The sequence below is a fragment of the Pempheris klunzingeri genome, chromosome 23 (genome assembly GCF_042242105.1).
Source record: "Pempheris klunzingeri isolate RE-2024b chromosome 23, fPemKlu1.hap1, whole genome shotgun sequence".
NCBI classification, from domain to species: Eukaryota; Metazoa; Chordata; class Actinopteri; order Acropomatiformes; family Pempheridae; genus Pempheris; species Pempheris klunzingeri.
Window position 1 is genome coordinate 860,125 of NC_092034.1, and position 16,519 is coordinate 876,643.

The 16,519-nt window shown below is 46.5% G+C and overlaps 2 protein-coding genes across 2 annotated transcripts in view; both read right to left on the bottom strand.

The window, feature by feature from the left end:
• Positions 1–11,815, bottom strand: part of LOC139223174 (zinc finger protein 208-like) — a 61,652-nt gene extending 49,837 nt beyond the window's left edge. Inside the window, exons 1-12 of the mRNA XM_070855145.1 lie at positions 11,747–11,815; positions 10,316–11,600; positions 7,630–7,903; positions 7,245–7,325; positions 5,989–6,145; positions 5,784–5,899; positions 5,483–5,709; positions 4,377–4,480; positions 3,513–3,643; positions 3,193–3,437; positions 2,499–2,632; positions 1,036–2,245 (exon numbers count right to left, since the gene is read on the bottom strand). Of these exons, the coding sequence (XP_070711246.1) occupies positions 1,036–2,245; positions 2,499–2,632; positions 3,193–3,437; positions 3,513–3,643; positions 4,377–4,480; positions 5,483–5,709; positions 5,784–5,899; positions 5,989–6,145; positions 7,245–7,325; positions 7,630–7,903; positions 10,316–11,578 (3,942 nt within the window). The 5' untranslated portion in view covers positions 11,579–11,600; positions 11,747–11,815. The remainder of the gene's footprint in view (positions 1–1,035; positions 2,246–2,498; positions 2,633–3,192; positions 3,438–3,512; positions 3,644–4,376; positions 4,481–5,482; positions 5,710–5,783; positions 5,900–5,988; positions 6,146–7,244; positions 7,326–7,629; positions 7,904–10,315; positions 11,601–11,746) is intronic.
• Positions 11,816–13,313: 1,498 nt separating this feature from the next.
• LOC139223175 (uncharacterized) lies at positions 13,314–14,944 on the bottom strand. Its single transcript, XM_070855146.1, has 4 exons — positions 14,707–14,944; positions 14,006–14,074; positions 13,606–13,899; positions 13,314–13,456 (listed from the first exon to the last, which is right to left on the bottom strand). Exons 1-4 carry the CDS (start codon positions 14,942–14,944, stop codon positions 13,314–13,316), a joined length of 744 nt encoding a protein of 247 aa, XP_070711247.1.
• Positions 14,945–16,519: the final 1,575 nt, after the last annotated feature.

The following is a 16,519-nucleotide window of genomic DNA, read 5'->3' on the forward strand; positions in this document are numbered from 1 at the left end:
ATTTTCTGTTCGGTGGTTGAAGCTTCCAGCACAAACGAAACGACCTCGAACACGTCCTGTAAAAAGTCCAGCAGGGGGCGACTCCACCGGCTCCACACAGGAGTCTGATTGGATGGAAGTCAATGAGGAAATGATTTATCAGCTCAGTGAACAGTTTCTGCTCTCAGGCTCTAGTTTACAGTCTTCTTCAGTTCATTTAGTCAGTGATGGTCCATTTAGAGGAAGATACACCAGGAAGGGGGTCACTGACCAATCAGAGGAGGGTCCTGACTGATCCTGACCAATCAGAGGAGGGTCCTGACTGAACCTGACCAATCAGAGGAGGGTCCTGACTGAACCTGACCAATCAGAGCAGGGTCCTGACTGAACCTGACCAATCAGAGGAGGGTCCTGTCTGATCCTGACCAATCAGAGGAGGGTCCTGACTGATCCTGACCAATCAGAGGAGGGTCCTGTCTGATCCTGACCAATCAGAGGAGGGTCCTGTCTGATCCTGACCAATCAGAGGAGGGTCCTGACTGAACCTGACCAATCAGAGGAGGGTCCTGACTGAACCTGACCGATCAGAGGAGGGTCCTGACTAAACCCGACCAATCAGAGGAGGGTCCTGTCTGAACCCGACCGATCAGAGGAGGGTCCTGACTGATCCTGACCAATCAGAGGAGGGTCCTGACTGAACCTGACCAATCAGAGGAGGGTCCTGACTGAACCTGACCAATCAGAGGAGGGTCCTGACTGATCCTGACCAATGAGGTCTCTGCAGGATGCAGGTGGGGGAAAATAACGTCACTTCTGGCTACAAAAAGATGGCGACGGCCAAAATGCCAAACTGAAGGCTTCAAAATGTTGGTCCACAAACCAGTGGCAGACGTTGTAACGGCCACGTTCACTTCTTATTTACAGTCTGTGAAGAACCCGGCAGGTGAGACGCGTCTTTCAGGACGAGGATGCGTTCAGGAACGGGGTTTCCTCCTCCTGGTGGCTCTTCATGTGTGTTTTCAGGCAGTGGCTCTGGGTGAAGGCTTTGTCGCAGACGGCGCACTGGTACGGTCTCTCCCCGTTGTGCGTCCTCATGTGGACCGTCAGGTGCTCTTGGCGAGAGCACGCCTTCCCACAAACCCCGCACACAAACTGTTTGATGCCCAGGTGGCTCCTCACGTGGTTGGTCAGGTGAGTCTTGCGTTTAAAGAAGCGACCGCAATCCGAGCAGCCGTACGGCGCCTCGCCCGTGTGCACCCGCATGTGCGCCTTCAGCTCGCCGTTGGATATGAAGCCTTTGCTGCAGATGATGCAGATGAACGGCCTCTCGTTGCTGTGCGTCCTCATGTGCGCCGTCAGGCCGCAGTTTGAGAGGAAGGTCTTGCAGCAGATGTGGCAGAGGTACGGCCGGTCTCTGGCCGTGTGGATCTTCTCGTGTGACTTCAACGTGCCGGGAAGCTTGAAACGCTTCCCGCAAACCTCACAACCGTAACGTCTCTCCCCCGAGTGCGTGGCCTTGTGGCGGGTCAACGATCGCAGGTCGTAGAAGGCTTTCCCACAGACGTGGCAGTGGTACTTGTCTCTACCGGAGTGGACCTTGCTGTGAGCTTTGAGCTGCGCCTTCAGACCAAACGCCTTCGGGCAAATGTCGCACTTGTGCGGTTTGTCGGCTACGTGGACCCAGCGGTGGACGCTCAGGCTGGACATGTGAGCGAAGGCCTTGCTGCAGACGTCACATTTGAAGGGCCTGTTTCCCGTGTGCATCGTGGTGTGAGAGTTCAGGCCGGTGACGGTGAGGAAAGACTTCCCACAGTACGAACAGTCGTGAGTCTTTTGGTAGCTTCTCAAATGTCCCTTTAACTCTTCTATCGACTCAAAACGCTTCCCGCACACGCCGCAAACACGCTGCGGCTCGTCCACGTGGCTCCAGGCGTGTTTGATCAAGCTGCCCAGTATCCTGTACCAAACTCCACAGACTTTACAGGGCGTTTTACTGCTACCAGCCAGCCTCCCCCCCACAGACGGCGCTCTGGGCTTCCTCCTCATCCTCGATGACTGCAGCTCTGGATCCGGTTTCCAGTCGTCGTCTCCGTCCACCGCCTCGTCTCCATCTTTGTCGCCGTCATCGCTGGAGTCCACTCGGCTGTCGGCTTCATCGTCGGCTTCATCGTCGGCTTCCTCCGTTTCCTCGTTCTGTTGCCGTCGTGATGCCGAGCTGCTGGACAGGACGTTCGCTCTGCTGGCTTCTTTCTGTGGAACCGGACGGCTGTCGGCCAAAAATAACAAATTACTTAGAGATGCTTGGAGGGGACCATCGTCAAGTAAAAGAACAAGAGAATCTGAGTTATCACATAAATACTGAGCAGTAAAAACTACAATATTTGCCTCTGAAATGTAGTGAATTAGAAGTAGAAAGTGTCAGCAGAGTTTATTTTTACTGCTCGTTTCTTTGATGCACCTTATCAGACGACATCCAGCAAACAGGAGAGGAGCCGTTCGTTAGGAACTGTTTCAATTACCTTGAACTGAGTCCGGCTTCGTCGCCTTTCATCACCACAGTGGATGGAGAATCACTGGTGGTCTCAGTGTTTCTCTGTAAAAGGTGACGCTCTTCCTCCTCTTCCTCCTCCTCCTCCTCTTCCTCCTCTCCTGTCTGCAAGAGTTTGTCCACAAATGATATTTTTTAAGGAAACGTGACACCTTTTTGGTTCATGTTTAAGGGAAACACATCAGAGATCAAACCAGCTCCTCGTTACAGTTAAAAGATCAATTAACAAAGTCTTCAGTCATGAAGTCATTAAGCTGCTCTTCCAGTATAAAACTTCAATATTACACCATGAAGTTCATTGTGTTCTGTTCTGGTTTCAGCAGAGAGCGACGGATCAAACGTCCTCTGGTGATGCAGAATCTTAACTCTTTTGGACATATTTCGATTTAAAACAAAACTATTGTTGTTGTTGAGTCAACATCAACATCATTTCAGCACGTAATTCACAACATACTACAAAAGTAACCCTAAACCCTGAAGAAGTATCTCTCCCCTGATTCTCTCATAGTTTCATTGAGGAAACGGCTCTGTGAGGAAGGAAATATAACTTGATACAGACAGATGGAGCTCATTTTGATCCAAACTTGTTAAAAAGCTGTCCAATCAAAAAGTAAGTGGAGGAGCAAAACCACACATTTGCCCCCAGGGCTAATCTCTACATCCACCTTCAGCCGGATGTACAGGAGGGTCTTCTCGACGCCGGTGGACTTCATGCTCCTGTAGATCTCCTCCGGCGTCACGGTCTTCACTCTGAGCCGCTGGAGCCTCCTGCTCCTGTCCGACTTGAAGAAGTCGAAAGGTTTGTTGCCTCCGGCCAGCTGAGGGAAGGTCGACCTCAGCAGGTCCAGGAAGTCGTCCTCCTGCAGGCCGCGGGGACACCTCAGGTCCTGCACCGGGGACTTCAGCAGCACTGGAACAGAGAAAGTTCTACATTATCCTCCTACAACATCCAACAGGCCCGTTCAGAAGTCCATCCGCTATTTACCTTCTTTTGAGAGCACGTCTGATCGGGAACCCTCCAGCACGCACACTCTGAGGAAGTGATGCGTGGGCTCTTCTCCGAGGCGGGGTCTGCCACGCCGCCTCCTCTCGGGCTGATCTCCGGGAGACGATAACCTGGAAGATCAGACACGTTATCGTGTATCCGACTGTCCAGGAGTCTTTTCTTTTTACAGCTGCTGTCACACATTAACATGTCTGCTGAGAAGACAAAGAAAACATCAACTAGCTAGCTCACAACAACTCAATCGATCAATCTTGAATGTTTAACCACCATCTTAAGATTGTGCAGCATTAAGCTAGCTAATGTTAGCTAATGTTAGCTAGCGTGAACGCCAAATGTAACCACACTAACAACATATTTAAAAATGTATGTAACTATAAATATGAGCTTTATTTGTGTCATTAATAGTAATTATAGGTGTTTTTACTGAATAGAAATTAATCAGTGCAGCCGTTAGCTTGTTAGCTATCGTTAGCAAAAAGTAGCAGAGGTTCCTGTCCGAAGAATTTACTACTTCTCATTGTCAGATTGATTAATTAATTGATCAATGTGATTAATCTGGTATTCTTTATTTTCTGTCCACATAGAACATGGTGCCCCCCCAAACATGAGCAAAATCAAGATCCACCAAGATCATCATCCTGCTCGCTAACAACATGCTAATCAGCAAACAAATATCGTAAAATACTCTTGTTGTGAGCTAGCTAGTACTGTTAGCTTGTGTTTTTCTTCACAGCCCATTAAACAATAATACAACAGCACTGTTTAACGTGCCCGTCATACTGTTTTGTCACATTTTCCTGCCGTCAGCGCTCTCGGATGTCGGACTCCTTTGTTTTCAGTTACCTGGTGTTGGTTTGATCGGTTGATGTCGTGGCGGAGCTGGACGGAGAATCGTCTCGTCTCCGTAGAGGTTCTTCGCGGCTGCTGCTCTGAGGATCGTCTCCGGTCTGAAACAGGTTTGTTCTCAAATGACTTTCACCAAAAAAACAGACAGAAATTCTGCCCCGTCGGGATCTAAACACCCCGTCACACAACCAAACAACAGCCAAATCAAAATTAGATCACAATATATGTCTTCTGTATTTGACTTGACTAAACCGTCATCTTTTCCTAAACCTAACCAACCTGAACCGCTGAAAACTGATCAGAAAAGTGACATATAGAAGGAAATATAAAGTAAAAGTCCTGTAACTGCACATCGACAATAATCAAAATGGGAATCTATCGTTCTTTGAACTGTGACCACTCCTCAGTGGCAGGTTGGTTATGTTTAGGAAAACATGATGGTTTGGGTTAAAATAATAAGTCAACAACAAAAAGAAAAGGCAGGCACGTTAAACATTAAACATACTCTCACTAACATCGTGTAACGAGACGAATAGCAGCAGTTCTTTGTGCTAATAGAAAAAAACGTATCCTTGAATTGATTGAAGTTAAAATGCTTCCAGTTTCCTCAACATCTCCATGACAACGATGATGGAGCACAAAGCGCCGACCAGATGAGGAAACATCACCTGTTTCTTTTAACGACATTTTGTTATTGTCCTAATGACAGTTATTCAGAAACTAGTCTAAAATATAGTCTTTGTCCCTTTGCAGTGATGGGACGTTTTTCTGACTGCTGGTTTTCAGAATAACACCGTTAGTGTCAACAGCACCAACTGGGTGGAGCCAGATAACAAGAAGCCAAACGACAAAAAGACTTTAGGAGCAAATATTTCTGACAGAATTATCATGTTGGTGGCAAAACTTCCCCAAAACGTCCCGTCTTTATCGAATTACACCTTTTGATTTTACTGCCCTTTAGAAGTGATCATTACAGAGATCTATTAACACATTTTGTGACCGTCCAACATCGTAGCTTCACTGATGGATCGAGAAAGGACTCTGTTTCTGATTCAAGGTGGTTTAATAGGTAAAGACCGACACAGGTGATGCATTCAGGGTACCTTCAGTCGGATGTAGAGGGCAGAGCTCCCAGTGACCCTGTGGACCTCCTCTGGTGTCAGTGTCTCCACTCTGAGTGGATGCAACCTCCTCGACCGGTCGGTTGTGAAGAAGTCAAAAGGTTTCTGAGCGGCCAGCTGAGGGAAGGAGGACCTCAGCAGGTCCAGGAAGTCCTCCTCCTGCAGGCCACGAGGACACCTCACCTCCTGCACCGGGTACTTCTGAAACACTGACACACAAAGACACATTCATCACAAGTTCATCTACCCAAAAGTATTTCATCTCACGGTCGAGTAAAAGTACCCGCTTTTGAGAGCACGTCGGTCTGCGAGTCCTCCAGGATGCGGATCCTGAGGTCTAGATGGTTCTGTGCGTCACTGATCCGAGGTCTGCCGGGCCTCCTCCTGTCAGGCCGGACCCTGGGGGAAATTACCCAGAGGATGAAGGTTGTTCGCAGGTGAGTAACGGTCACATCACCTGGTTACTGCACAGCGAACATTTCCAATACCTCGACGTTACTTGATAATCAGGGTCTTTCAGGTCTTCTCTTCTCTGTCTGGAGGTCGTCGCTGGTTGCACTGATGGCTGTCGCTCTTCATCGCCATTATCATCATCATCATCATCGTCGAACCACAGGAGGCCCAGGCTCCCAGTGTCCTCCACACCTGGACACAGGTGGATTTAGGCTGTATGGTGGCTGAAACATGGCGCCTCCAGTACAACCAGTATAACAAACACACAACACAACATCGTCTGCATACGGTGACATACGGGGAGTTCGTTTACACCAAACCATGAGGAAAAAAATACAAATTTAACCTCCGGCTTAAAATGTTGTTGTATATTTTATGTCTTAATCGATATTTAAACATTTTTATCACTGTGAGCTCCGTTTATATTATTAATTGGAGGTAATTAAAAGTCTCAATCTGCATTTATTCACTGTTTCATTTAAATGTTTGATTTGTGCAAATAAATCAAACTTCAGGTGATACAATGATACAATAATGTGAAGGTAATTCAGTATAATCTAACTAATATAAGACTGCAATTAATGATTATTTGGATTAAATGGATTTTTATTTTCATTCGATTAACTGATTAATTGGTTTGGCCAATAAAAATGTCAGAAAATGATAAAAAAAAGTGCCAAATTAAGAATCTAAAACTCAGAAAGGTAAAAACCAGAAAATAATCTTATTAAATGAGACCAAACTCGTCATTTAGCGTTTTAATCAACATTTTTGTCAGTTAATTTTCTGTTGATAAACTAATTGACACATCATTTTGGTTTTACATTTAATACATCAAATGTTTTCTTTATTGTACTTTTTGCACTTTATCTATTTATTTGAACTTTAAAATCTTTAAAAAACTGAATATTTGTCATGAAAAATGTTACAAAAACACTGAAATTTAACAAATATGAGTAAAAGTAAGAAAAAATAAACAAAGAAACTAAAATTTCTACTCCTCGTTCACCTTTTCTGAACGCTGTCGGTGCCGTAAACCCGAACCTGCACTCATTTCGTTATAGATTTCGACACTTCAACTCCTTTCAGCACTTCAGCTTCACTCAGTGTCACACATTTAAAACAAAACTTTAACTTCCTGCAGCGTTTCAATTATTTCAGACGTTTCAAACTGCAGATTTGGACAAAAAAAATAATTCTGCAACAAGTACTTTTACTCGTTAAAGAGTATTTTTGTAAAGTGTCATTAGTTCTTTTGCTTCAGTGAAGGATCTGAGGTGTGAACACATACCTGGCTGCTGCTGCTCTTCCTCCTCTTCCTCCTCCTCACTCACAACAACCACCTCATGGCCTCCGACATCCGGGATCAGGGCTTCATGTTTCCAATAAAAAGTACAGACAAAGATTTATAACAGTTTTAAACAGACATGACAGAAATGGGCCCATGAACCAAATGTGAAATCTGACTTAATGTTCTTCATTTAATTTGATATTATTTTAGCCGAATTTTAAATCACGTCAGGACACGTTGTGTGAGCCTTCACTTCATGTCCTCTGGATTCTTCGTGTTTGACAGCGAGCAGATAAACTTTAAATCAGTCGTTTTTCAGAGGAGGTTCCACTCTCCTCAGGAAGAGAGCGCCCCTGGCTGGATGTAATCACTCGGAGCCACCGACCTTTTCTCTCCAGTGTGACCCGAGGCTGCAGGAGGACCTCCAGCTGCCTCCTCTGCCGGTCGATCTCCCGCCTGAAGCCCGAAGCCTCCTCCTCGTACCCGGCCACGGTCCTCTCCACCACGGCCAGGATCTCCTGCGCGGCCGTGGTCAGTTTCTCGGTGACGATCCCTCTCAGGATCTCCGCCTTGGACATGTTGCTGAGGCCGGCCAGCGTCTCCGAGCCGCCGCTGCTCCTCTTCATCCAGTAAAACATCTTTAATTTCCTCCCGCAGCTCTGATTTTATGCAGAATAACTTTGGCACATTTGCGCTCACGGTGTTTTTCCGGGTTTTGGTGCAGCTGCGAATGTTGTCCGGCGAGAAACACAAAACAAAGTGGGTGTCAGAGGAACAATTCCGCCAATATGACGGAAAAAAACAACATCCTGAAGGTAATTATGAGGAGAAACCTTCTAGAAATAATAGACACAGAATCTCACAATAATAACCAAGGGCTTGAGTCCATATAACTGGTAGAAAAGCACCCGGCAGCCCAGGTATGATGCTCAATTTAACGAATTTAAAGTTGCTTTGCTTGCTGTCAAACCTGCAGAGCTCAGAGGAGAACAAGTTGATGCTCACACAACATGTCAAGATATGATTCACAATTCGGCTCACAACACTTTAAATGAAATACAGTATATTAGTTCAAATGTAATATTTGGATTAGGGACCCCTCTCTGTCCAGCAGCAGTAAGTATTTACACTTAAAATGAGGAAAAAACAAAAACTTTTGTTTACCTTTTTCTTGTTTTAAAGCTGCACATTTTTTTCATATTAAAATATATTTTAAAGTTCAAAGAAATTATAATGAAGGGTTAGGGTTAGGGTTAAAATGGGTTAAATGAACTTAGCTAAATAAACAGTTAGCTGATCAACAGAGAACTAAAAATCCTGATAGTAGATTAATGTAATAAAAGAATAAAATGCTAAATCATCAGTTCTGCTGATTTAAATGTGAATATTTTCTGGTTTTTACCAGTTCAGGTTCAGGTTTCCTCCTCCTCTCTCTCCACCAGGAGGCCCTGCAGTCCCAGGCCGAGGTCTGGACCCCCCCGGTGGGCCGAACCTGCCCCACAGCCCCTGTGGAGCCTCCAGCAGACCCCAGAGAGCCAGGAGCCAGACAGATTATAGAGATTATGGAGATTATGAGAACTACTTTCCTCTCATCAACCTCTTTTATCTTCTGCCTGTCGCTGTTGTGGAGTCTGAGAGACTTTATCCTGAAGACTGAACTCTTCTTTCTGCTGAATTAAAAACCTCATGAAGCATCAAAACCAGCTGCTCCATGTTGTTTTTTAGTTTTTATGGGTAAAACCTTCATGAATCTCAAACAGCTTCACCAATAACACCAATAAATAACGGTGCACGTTAGAATTCTTTTAATTAAACTCAATCTGTGATGTTTAATCAGTGAAAATACAGAAAAACAATAAAATGCCGACGAATGAAAACGAATTAAATCAATGAGTTCGACATATCCAGCGAGGAAAAGAAATGAGGGAGAGGACAGGAAAGCAGGAGCTCCACGTCTGTCAGTCATTAGGAGGAACAAACTCTTGGCTGTCAGACCATTTCCTGTTTTCAGCCGTAACGGTTCACAAGGGAAAGACTGGGTTTGGTTTCAGGCACGAGGCGCCGTGGCCCGGCTGGGATGGAGGTCAGGGTGGATGATGGAGGTCAGGGTGGATGATGGAGGTGATGGTGGATGATGGAGGTGATGGTGGATGATGGAGGTCATGGTGGATGATGGAGGTCATGGTGGATGATGGAGGTGATGGAGGTCAGGGTGGATGATGGAGGTGATGGTGGATGATGGTGTATGATGGAGGTGATGGTGGATGATGGAGGTGATGGTGCAGCATCAGAGCGTATTCAGACCTCATATCTTTGATCAGCATGTTGTAGCCACAGTAGAGTCACTGAGGATTTGGGGCCACAGGTTAATTTCTTTGGTCACCTGAGGACGTGCAGGTGCTGCTGGGCCTTTTCTCAGTGAGAGGTGGTCCCAGGGTGGACACCTCCTCCCTGAGGGCGGATATAACTACCGTAGTTTGGAGCAGGATAATCAATCAATCAGCTGATAAACTAATAAAGAAGATCAGCGAAGCTCCAGTGACACCAGAATTATAATTTGAGGGGTTGGCAAGCTAACAGCTGTCACTCCTACGACGGATTCTTTCTCTCTCCATGAAAAACGTAACGTACTACCATCAGAGCTGCGGTCTGTCGATACCGTCCAGACTGATTAATCGGCTGTAGGGATGGGCCTCTATTTTTAAATATTTTAAAAATTGTAAAAGATTTAATAGTTTATGCAACTATTGTCTTATATTAAAAGATCAGTCCGCTTAAATCCAAACACTTAATTTAATTTACGTGTAATTCTGCCACAAGCAAAACGTGTTTCAGCAATAAAGGTGGAAAAAATGTCAGATGGGCGATAAAAACAACAAGGAAGTGTTTGAATAATCTTTGAATATATTATCTTAGCTTGAAAGCACCCCCCCAATCGGACCAGCAGCATCGTGCTCACGTCACTAAAACTGAGCAGAAACACTGAAAAGATCAAACCACTCGTGTATTTCTTGTCCAAATGAGTTCATTATCACACAGACGAATACATTCTGTCGATAAAAGACGGTTCAGGACTTCAGTGCGTCCTCTGCTTCGTCCTCCTGGTGGCTCTTCATGTGTGTTTTCAGACAGTGGCTCTGAGTGAAGGCTTTGTCACAGACGCTACAGTTGTACGGTCTCTCCCCGTTGTGCGTCCTCATGTGGACCGTCAGGTGCTCTTTGCGAGAGCACGTCTTCCCACAAACCCCGCAGGCAAACTGTTTGATGCCCAGGTGGGTTTTCAGGTGGCTCCTGAGAATACTTCTGCTGTTGAAGCTTCGTCCACACTCCGAGCATTCGTACGGTCTCTCTCCGGTGTGGATCATCATGTGTCTCACCAGAGCTCCCTGAGAGGACAATCCCTTCCCGCATTCGCTGCATATGATCTTCTCCTCGCTGTGTGTTTTCAGGTGAACCTTCAGCTGACCGCGGGTGTGGAACGTCTTGCAGCAAACGTCGCAGAGGTACGCTCTGTCTCTGTCCGAGTGGATTTTCTCGTGTTCCTTCACGTTTCCAGGCGTCACAAAGAGCTTCCCACAAACCTGACAGGCGTAACGCTTTTCCCCGGTGTGACGCAGCTTGTGTTGGGATAAAGACCGAAAGTTAGTGACAGACTTGCCGCACACGTCGCAGCGGTAAGGCTTCTCACCTGTGTGGGTCCTGCTGTGAATCCTCAGCTGCTGTTTGAAACCGAAGGACCGATCACAGACGTCACATTTGTGCGGTTTTTCCTCCACATGTTCCCACCGGTGAGTGTTCAAACTAGACTTGTGGCTGTACGCTTTGTGGCAGACGTGACATTCGTATGGTTTCTCTCCTGTGTGTAGAGAGGAGTGTCTGTCCAGACTACCAACAGTGAGGAAAGTCTTCCCACAGATGTTGCAGCTGAGTGTTTTCTTGTGGCTTTGAAGGTGACTCCTCAGCTCGTCTGCAGACTCTGAATGTTCCCCACACACCCCGCAAAGCCTTTCTGGATCGTCCACGTGGCTCCAGGCGTGTTTAATCACCATGTTCGTTGACCTGAACTGCGCCCGGCAGACTTTACAGCACGGAGGAGCGTCGCCGTCATCAGCCGACGCCTCCAGAGACGACCGCTTCACTTTCCTTCTCTTTGTTTGGACTCGCTGCTTCGATGACGACGGTTCAGCTTCGCCCTCGTTCAGCTCCTCATTGTTCTTGTCTGGTTTCCAGTCATCACCTTCCTCCACCTCATCGTCTCCGTCGCTCTCAGCTGGGAAAAAGGCCCTCAGGTCAGCTGCTCCTGAGCTTCCTGGCTGTCGTCCATCTTCCTCCATCTGTTGTTTCTGTCTCCAGTTGCTGCCGGCAGAAAATAAGCAGTTCCATTATTTAAAAGTACGTTTATCTTCGTCACGATGACACTGTGCTGGCTGAGGACAAGTGTTTGAAGACACATTTCCTTTGTTAAGTTGAACACAGACCAACACGACTGGGGTCTGACTCACCTTACATGTGGCCTGTTCTCATCTTTTCTTGTGTCGCCGTCGGCTTCGTCTTTTCTCGGTGGAGCAGGAAGTTGCTCCGCATCGATCGGGGATTTCTTTGATCTCTGGAAGAAATCAGTTCATGTTCAGTCTTGACCTTTCAGCAGCTTTAAGAGGAGCAGAGTCTCTAGTGAAATAAATAAATCTACCTTTGCTTGGATGTACAGGGCTGATCTGCCTCTCCCTGTGGATTTGATGGACCTTTGGATCTCCTCTGGTGTCACTGTTTGTAGTTTCAGTGGCGTCAGCTTCCTGGTTGCGTCGGTTGTGAAGACGTCGAACCGCCCGGTCAGCTGAGGGAAGGCGGATCTCAGCAGGTCCAGGAAGTCCGGCTCCTGCAGGCCCCGAGGACACGGCAGGACTCGCACCGGGGACTTTAACGCTAACACACAAACAAAATGATCACAGCATTTAAGAAATTAACTTATTTTACTGATATTTGTTCCGACAGAACTGCACAATAGTCAAGTTCATCATTGTGTGCAGCTCACAAAACCAAACGACATCGATCACACGGTGCATTCAAGGACAGTGAGGAGTGCAGAGTCACGCTCAGACAAATACACACTGTAGTAACGCTCGGAGTCGTGCTTACAAGCGTGTAATGTGAATAAAACACACGATTGTCCGTCCGTCCAGAGGCAGCAGGCTAAGAAGGAAACTCCAAACGTCTTTCTCCTGAGCAACACTTTCCAGCTCCTCTGGGGGGGCCAGAGGAGTTCCTCTCCTCCCCTCCCAGTTGGACAAACCCAGGACACGTCCTGACCAGACGCCTGAACCACCTCAACCGGCTCCTTTCGACGTGGACTCGACTCCGAGCTCCTCACTCCGTCTCTGAGGCTGAGCCCGGCGGAGGAAGATCATTCAGTCTGCTTGTACCTGCGTTCTTGTTCTTCTGGTCATTACCCAAAGGTCATGATCATGATCATAGGTGAGCATACCGGATACTGGGACCGCCGACCGTCTGCCCCACCGCAGGTACTGTCCCCGAAAAGGTGCGTCAGCCAAGACTGCCCAACAGTGTCCAAAGCCTTCAGCATCGCAGGGCTAATCTCATCCATACCTGGGGCCCCTACGGAGCTTCTTGGTCACCTCAGAGACCTCTGCCAGGGATACGGCCGAGACTTCCCCCAAATCTTCAGACTCCACCTCCCCCGTAGAGGATGTGGCTTTGGCCGAGTTCAAGAGCTCCTCAAAGTGCTCTCTTCACTGCCCAATGGCATCACCAGTCCGGGCCGGCGGTTCTCCTCCGCTGCTGAACACAGCCTGAGCCGAGCTCTGCGTTCTCTTCCTGAGCCGCCGAATGGTTTGCCAGAGGTTCACCGAAAGCCTCCACAGCCTCCTGAACTGCTCCCACACTCCCGTTCTCACTTCAGGCTGCTGCTCGAGGAGACCCTTTGGCCAATCAAGCCCAGAAGGCCTCCTTCGGCGCCAGTGTCCACCACCAGGTTCTTGGTGCACCGAAGCAACCGGCACAGACGACCTTCTGACTGCAGCTCCTATCAGTCACCTGGAGGCTTTTAACCATTCAAGACTTTCCTCCAAAGGTGAGAGAGGAAGCCCGTGTGGACGAGGCCTCCACAGGACGTTCCCAGCTCACCATCACCACGTGTTTGGGTTCACCAGGTCTGTCCGCCACCGTCTGGTGATCAGCTGACCGAGTGCCCAAAACTTAGGGCCGAAGATCTGATGACATGACGAAGACTATGATAAAAATACCCTCCGAGAGCCTCGATGTTTAACTACATGCATCATGTCCGAGTCTTCAGATCTGAGACGACAACATATTTCTGGCTGTACCTAATAAACTGGACTCTTACCGCCGTGTGTGAGCACGCCGGTGTGGGAGTCCCCCAGCAGACCGACCCTGAGCTGCAGAGGACTCTTCCTCCTGCTCTTCATCTTCACAGACGGACCTCTGCAAGGAAACGATCCCATCAAGGAACGATCGAGGTTCTGAACGTGAGAGCCGCCGACGTCTTCACATCCCGACCTCGTGTTTGTGGTCCGACGGCCCGTCAGATCCTCCTGGACCGGACCTGGACTGTGGCTCTGCGCCGGCTCCTCCTCTTCTTCACCCTCCTCTTCCTCAATGTGGCCCCAGCTCCCCAAATCTGAACAAAGCCAAACGGAGAAGATCCCGCACTGTAAAAGTACTGCAGTGGAAATACCTCAAATGTGTATTTAAACACATCACTGAAGTAAATGTACTGCACATACGTGTCTGCTGCTCTTCATCCTTGAGGAGTCTGAGTCTTCCTCCCTCCTCTTCATCACACACAGGGTCCTCTGGATCAGACACAAAGACCTATACTGCATGAAGTACTTTTACTGCATGAAGTACTTTTACTGCATGAAGTACTTTTACTGCAGATACTTTAACTACATGAAGTACTTTTACTGCAGATACTTTAACTGCATGAAGTACTTTTACTGCAGATACTTTAACTGCATGAAGTACTTTCACTGCATGAAGTACTTTTACTGCATGAAGTACTTTTACTGCCGATACTTTAACTGCATGAAGTAATTTTACTGCATGAAGTACTTTTACTGCCGATACTTTAACTGCATGAAGTAATTTTACTGCATGAAGTACTTTTACTGCCGATACTTTTACTGCATGAAGTACTTTTACTCCCGATACTTTAACAACATGGAGTACTTTTACTGCAGATACTTTAACAACATAAAGTACTTTTACTGCCGATACTTTTACTGCATTAAGTACTTTTACAGAAAACACGTTAGCTACATGAAGTATGTAGCAGAATATATAAAGTACCAGTACTTCAGAAGTACCAGTACTTGTGTACATGTACACCACTGGTCCAAGCAGCAGTGTCACTAGTGCCTTTTACTCCCGGTTTACTTGAATGGTGTTAAATCATCAGATTTTTGAATGGAGTCTGGTGACCCACCGATCCTGCAGAGTGTGACCCGCGGCTGCAGCAGCGCCTCCAGCTGCCTCCTCTGCCGGTCCACCTCCCGCCTCAGGCCCGCTGCCTCCTCCTCGTACCCGGCCACGGTCCTCTCCACCACCGCCAGGATCTCCCGCGCGGCCGTGGTCAGTTTCTCGGTGACGATCCCTCTCAGTATTTCCGCCTTGGACAGTTTGAAGTCCTCCGAAGACACGAACAGGATGTTCACCGCCGACATGTTCCTCCGACTAACTCTCAACTTTGACCGAAAAAACACTGTTGTTTATTATGCGTCCGCTCATCAATGATGTCCGGCCGGAAACAAACAAAACAAAGGTTCCGCTTTCATTCTTCTCGGCTTCACTGTGGATTAATTACTCTAAAAACATGAATAAATAAAAATAAAAACGAAAGATTTTTTAAAACATACATTAACTTGAATTAAACTAAAGACTATCAGGGTTTATTACAAAATAATTATTTAAAAAAGAAGAAAGAAAAAATACAATTAAATCAAATTAGTTCAAAGTAAAGAAAGACACTAAATAAGCCAAAATGACATCAAATGATAAAAAATAAAAATGTAATTAAAATAGGTGAAATTATAGAAACACACTACCTGATGGAGGCAGCAGCAGAGCAGCAGCTCCTGTGTCCTGTTCTCTAAAATCCCTGTTTTAGTGAATGTAGTCTGGTGTGTGTGCTGTTTGTGGTTAAACCAAAAGGATCTTTGGTGGCTGCTGGCTGAGGTGATCTACTGGACCAGTTCCAACACTTTTACCATTTAACCTTTACTCAAACATGAAGACAGACCTGTAAGATTCTTTTTGCTAACCAAAAAAAAATCTTTTGTACTGCTCTCTGTAAACACACCAGACTCCATTCACAAAAACAGTAATTTCAGCTGAGGTGATCTACTGGACCAGTTCCAACACTTTTACTACCTACCAGTCATTCAGACACCAGGATGAGGACAAATGAAGCTCAGATTTAAAAATACAGAAGTCACCATTTAACCTTTATTTAAAGATTACGATAAACCTGTAAGAACCTTTTTATTTTTTATAACACCTGTTATATTGCTCTCATCAACAGCCACCAGACTCCATTCAAAAAAACAGTAATTTTATGTGGCTGCTGGCTGAGGTGATCTACTGGACCAGTTCCAACACTTTTACTACCCACCATAACACATCTGCTCAGAAACACTGTCGGCCATTTTTCTCCATCAGTCCCCGGTCTCCCCGTCCTCTCTGACCTCTGACCCCCCCGTCCCTGTCTGTCCTTCCTCAGGGTCTGTGGGGTCAGAGGTCAGCGTCCCTGCAGATGTTCCAGCACAGCTGTCAGAAGTGTTTGAATCACAGCAGAAACACTTTCTGCTCCTTTTTAACGTCAAACATCGAATTACATTTAGTCATTAAATCACATGTAAATAAACCAAACTACAGATGTTTCATTTCTGTGTTTCATAGTAAAAAGTATAGATTTAAGGTCTTAATACTTATTTAACGTTATAATATTACTATCTTGTGTAGATATGAACGGGGTGGACAAAATAACAGGAACACATGGTTTACATGACAAACAGGAAACTGAGTGACGACAAAAGAGAACCAGAGGCACAAAATGGCCGACAGTGTGTGTGTGTGTGTGTGTGTGTGTGTGTGTGTGTGTGTGTGTGTTAGGGGCTCATTGTGGGGGGGTCGTTCACACACATGATTTGATCGCAGCAGTGTGAGTGTGATGATCGGACCGTCAGCTCTGACTTCATATAACAGCATAAAATAAATATAAGAATATTAATAGAAAACAA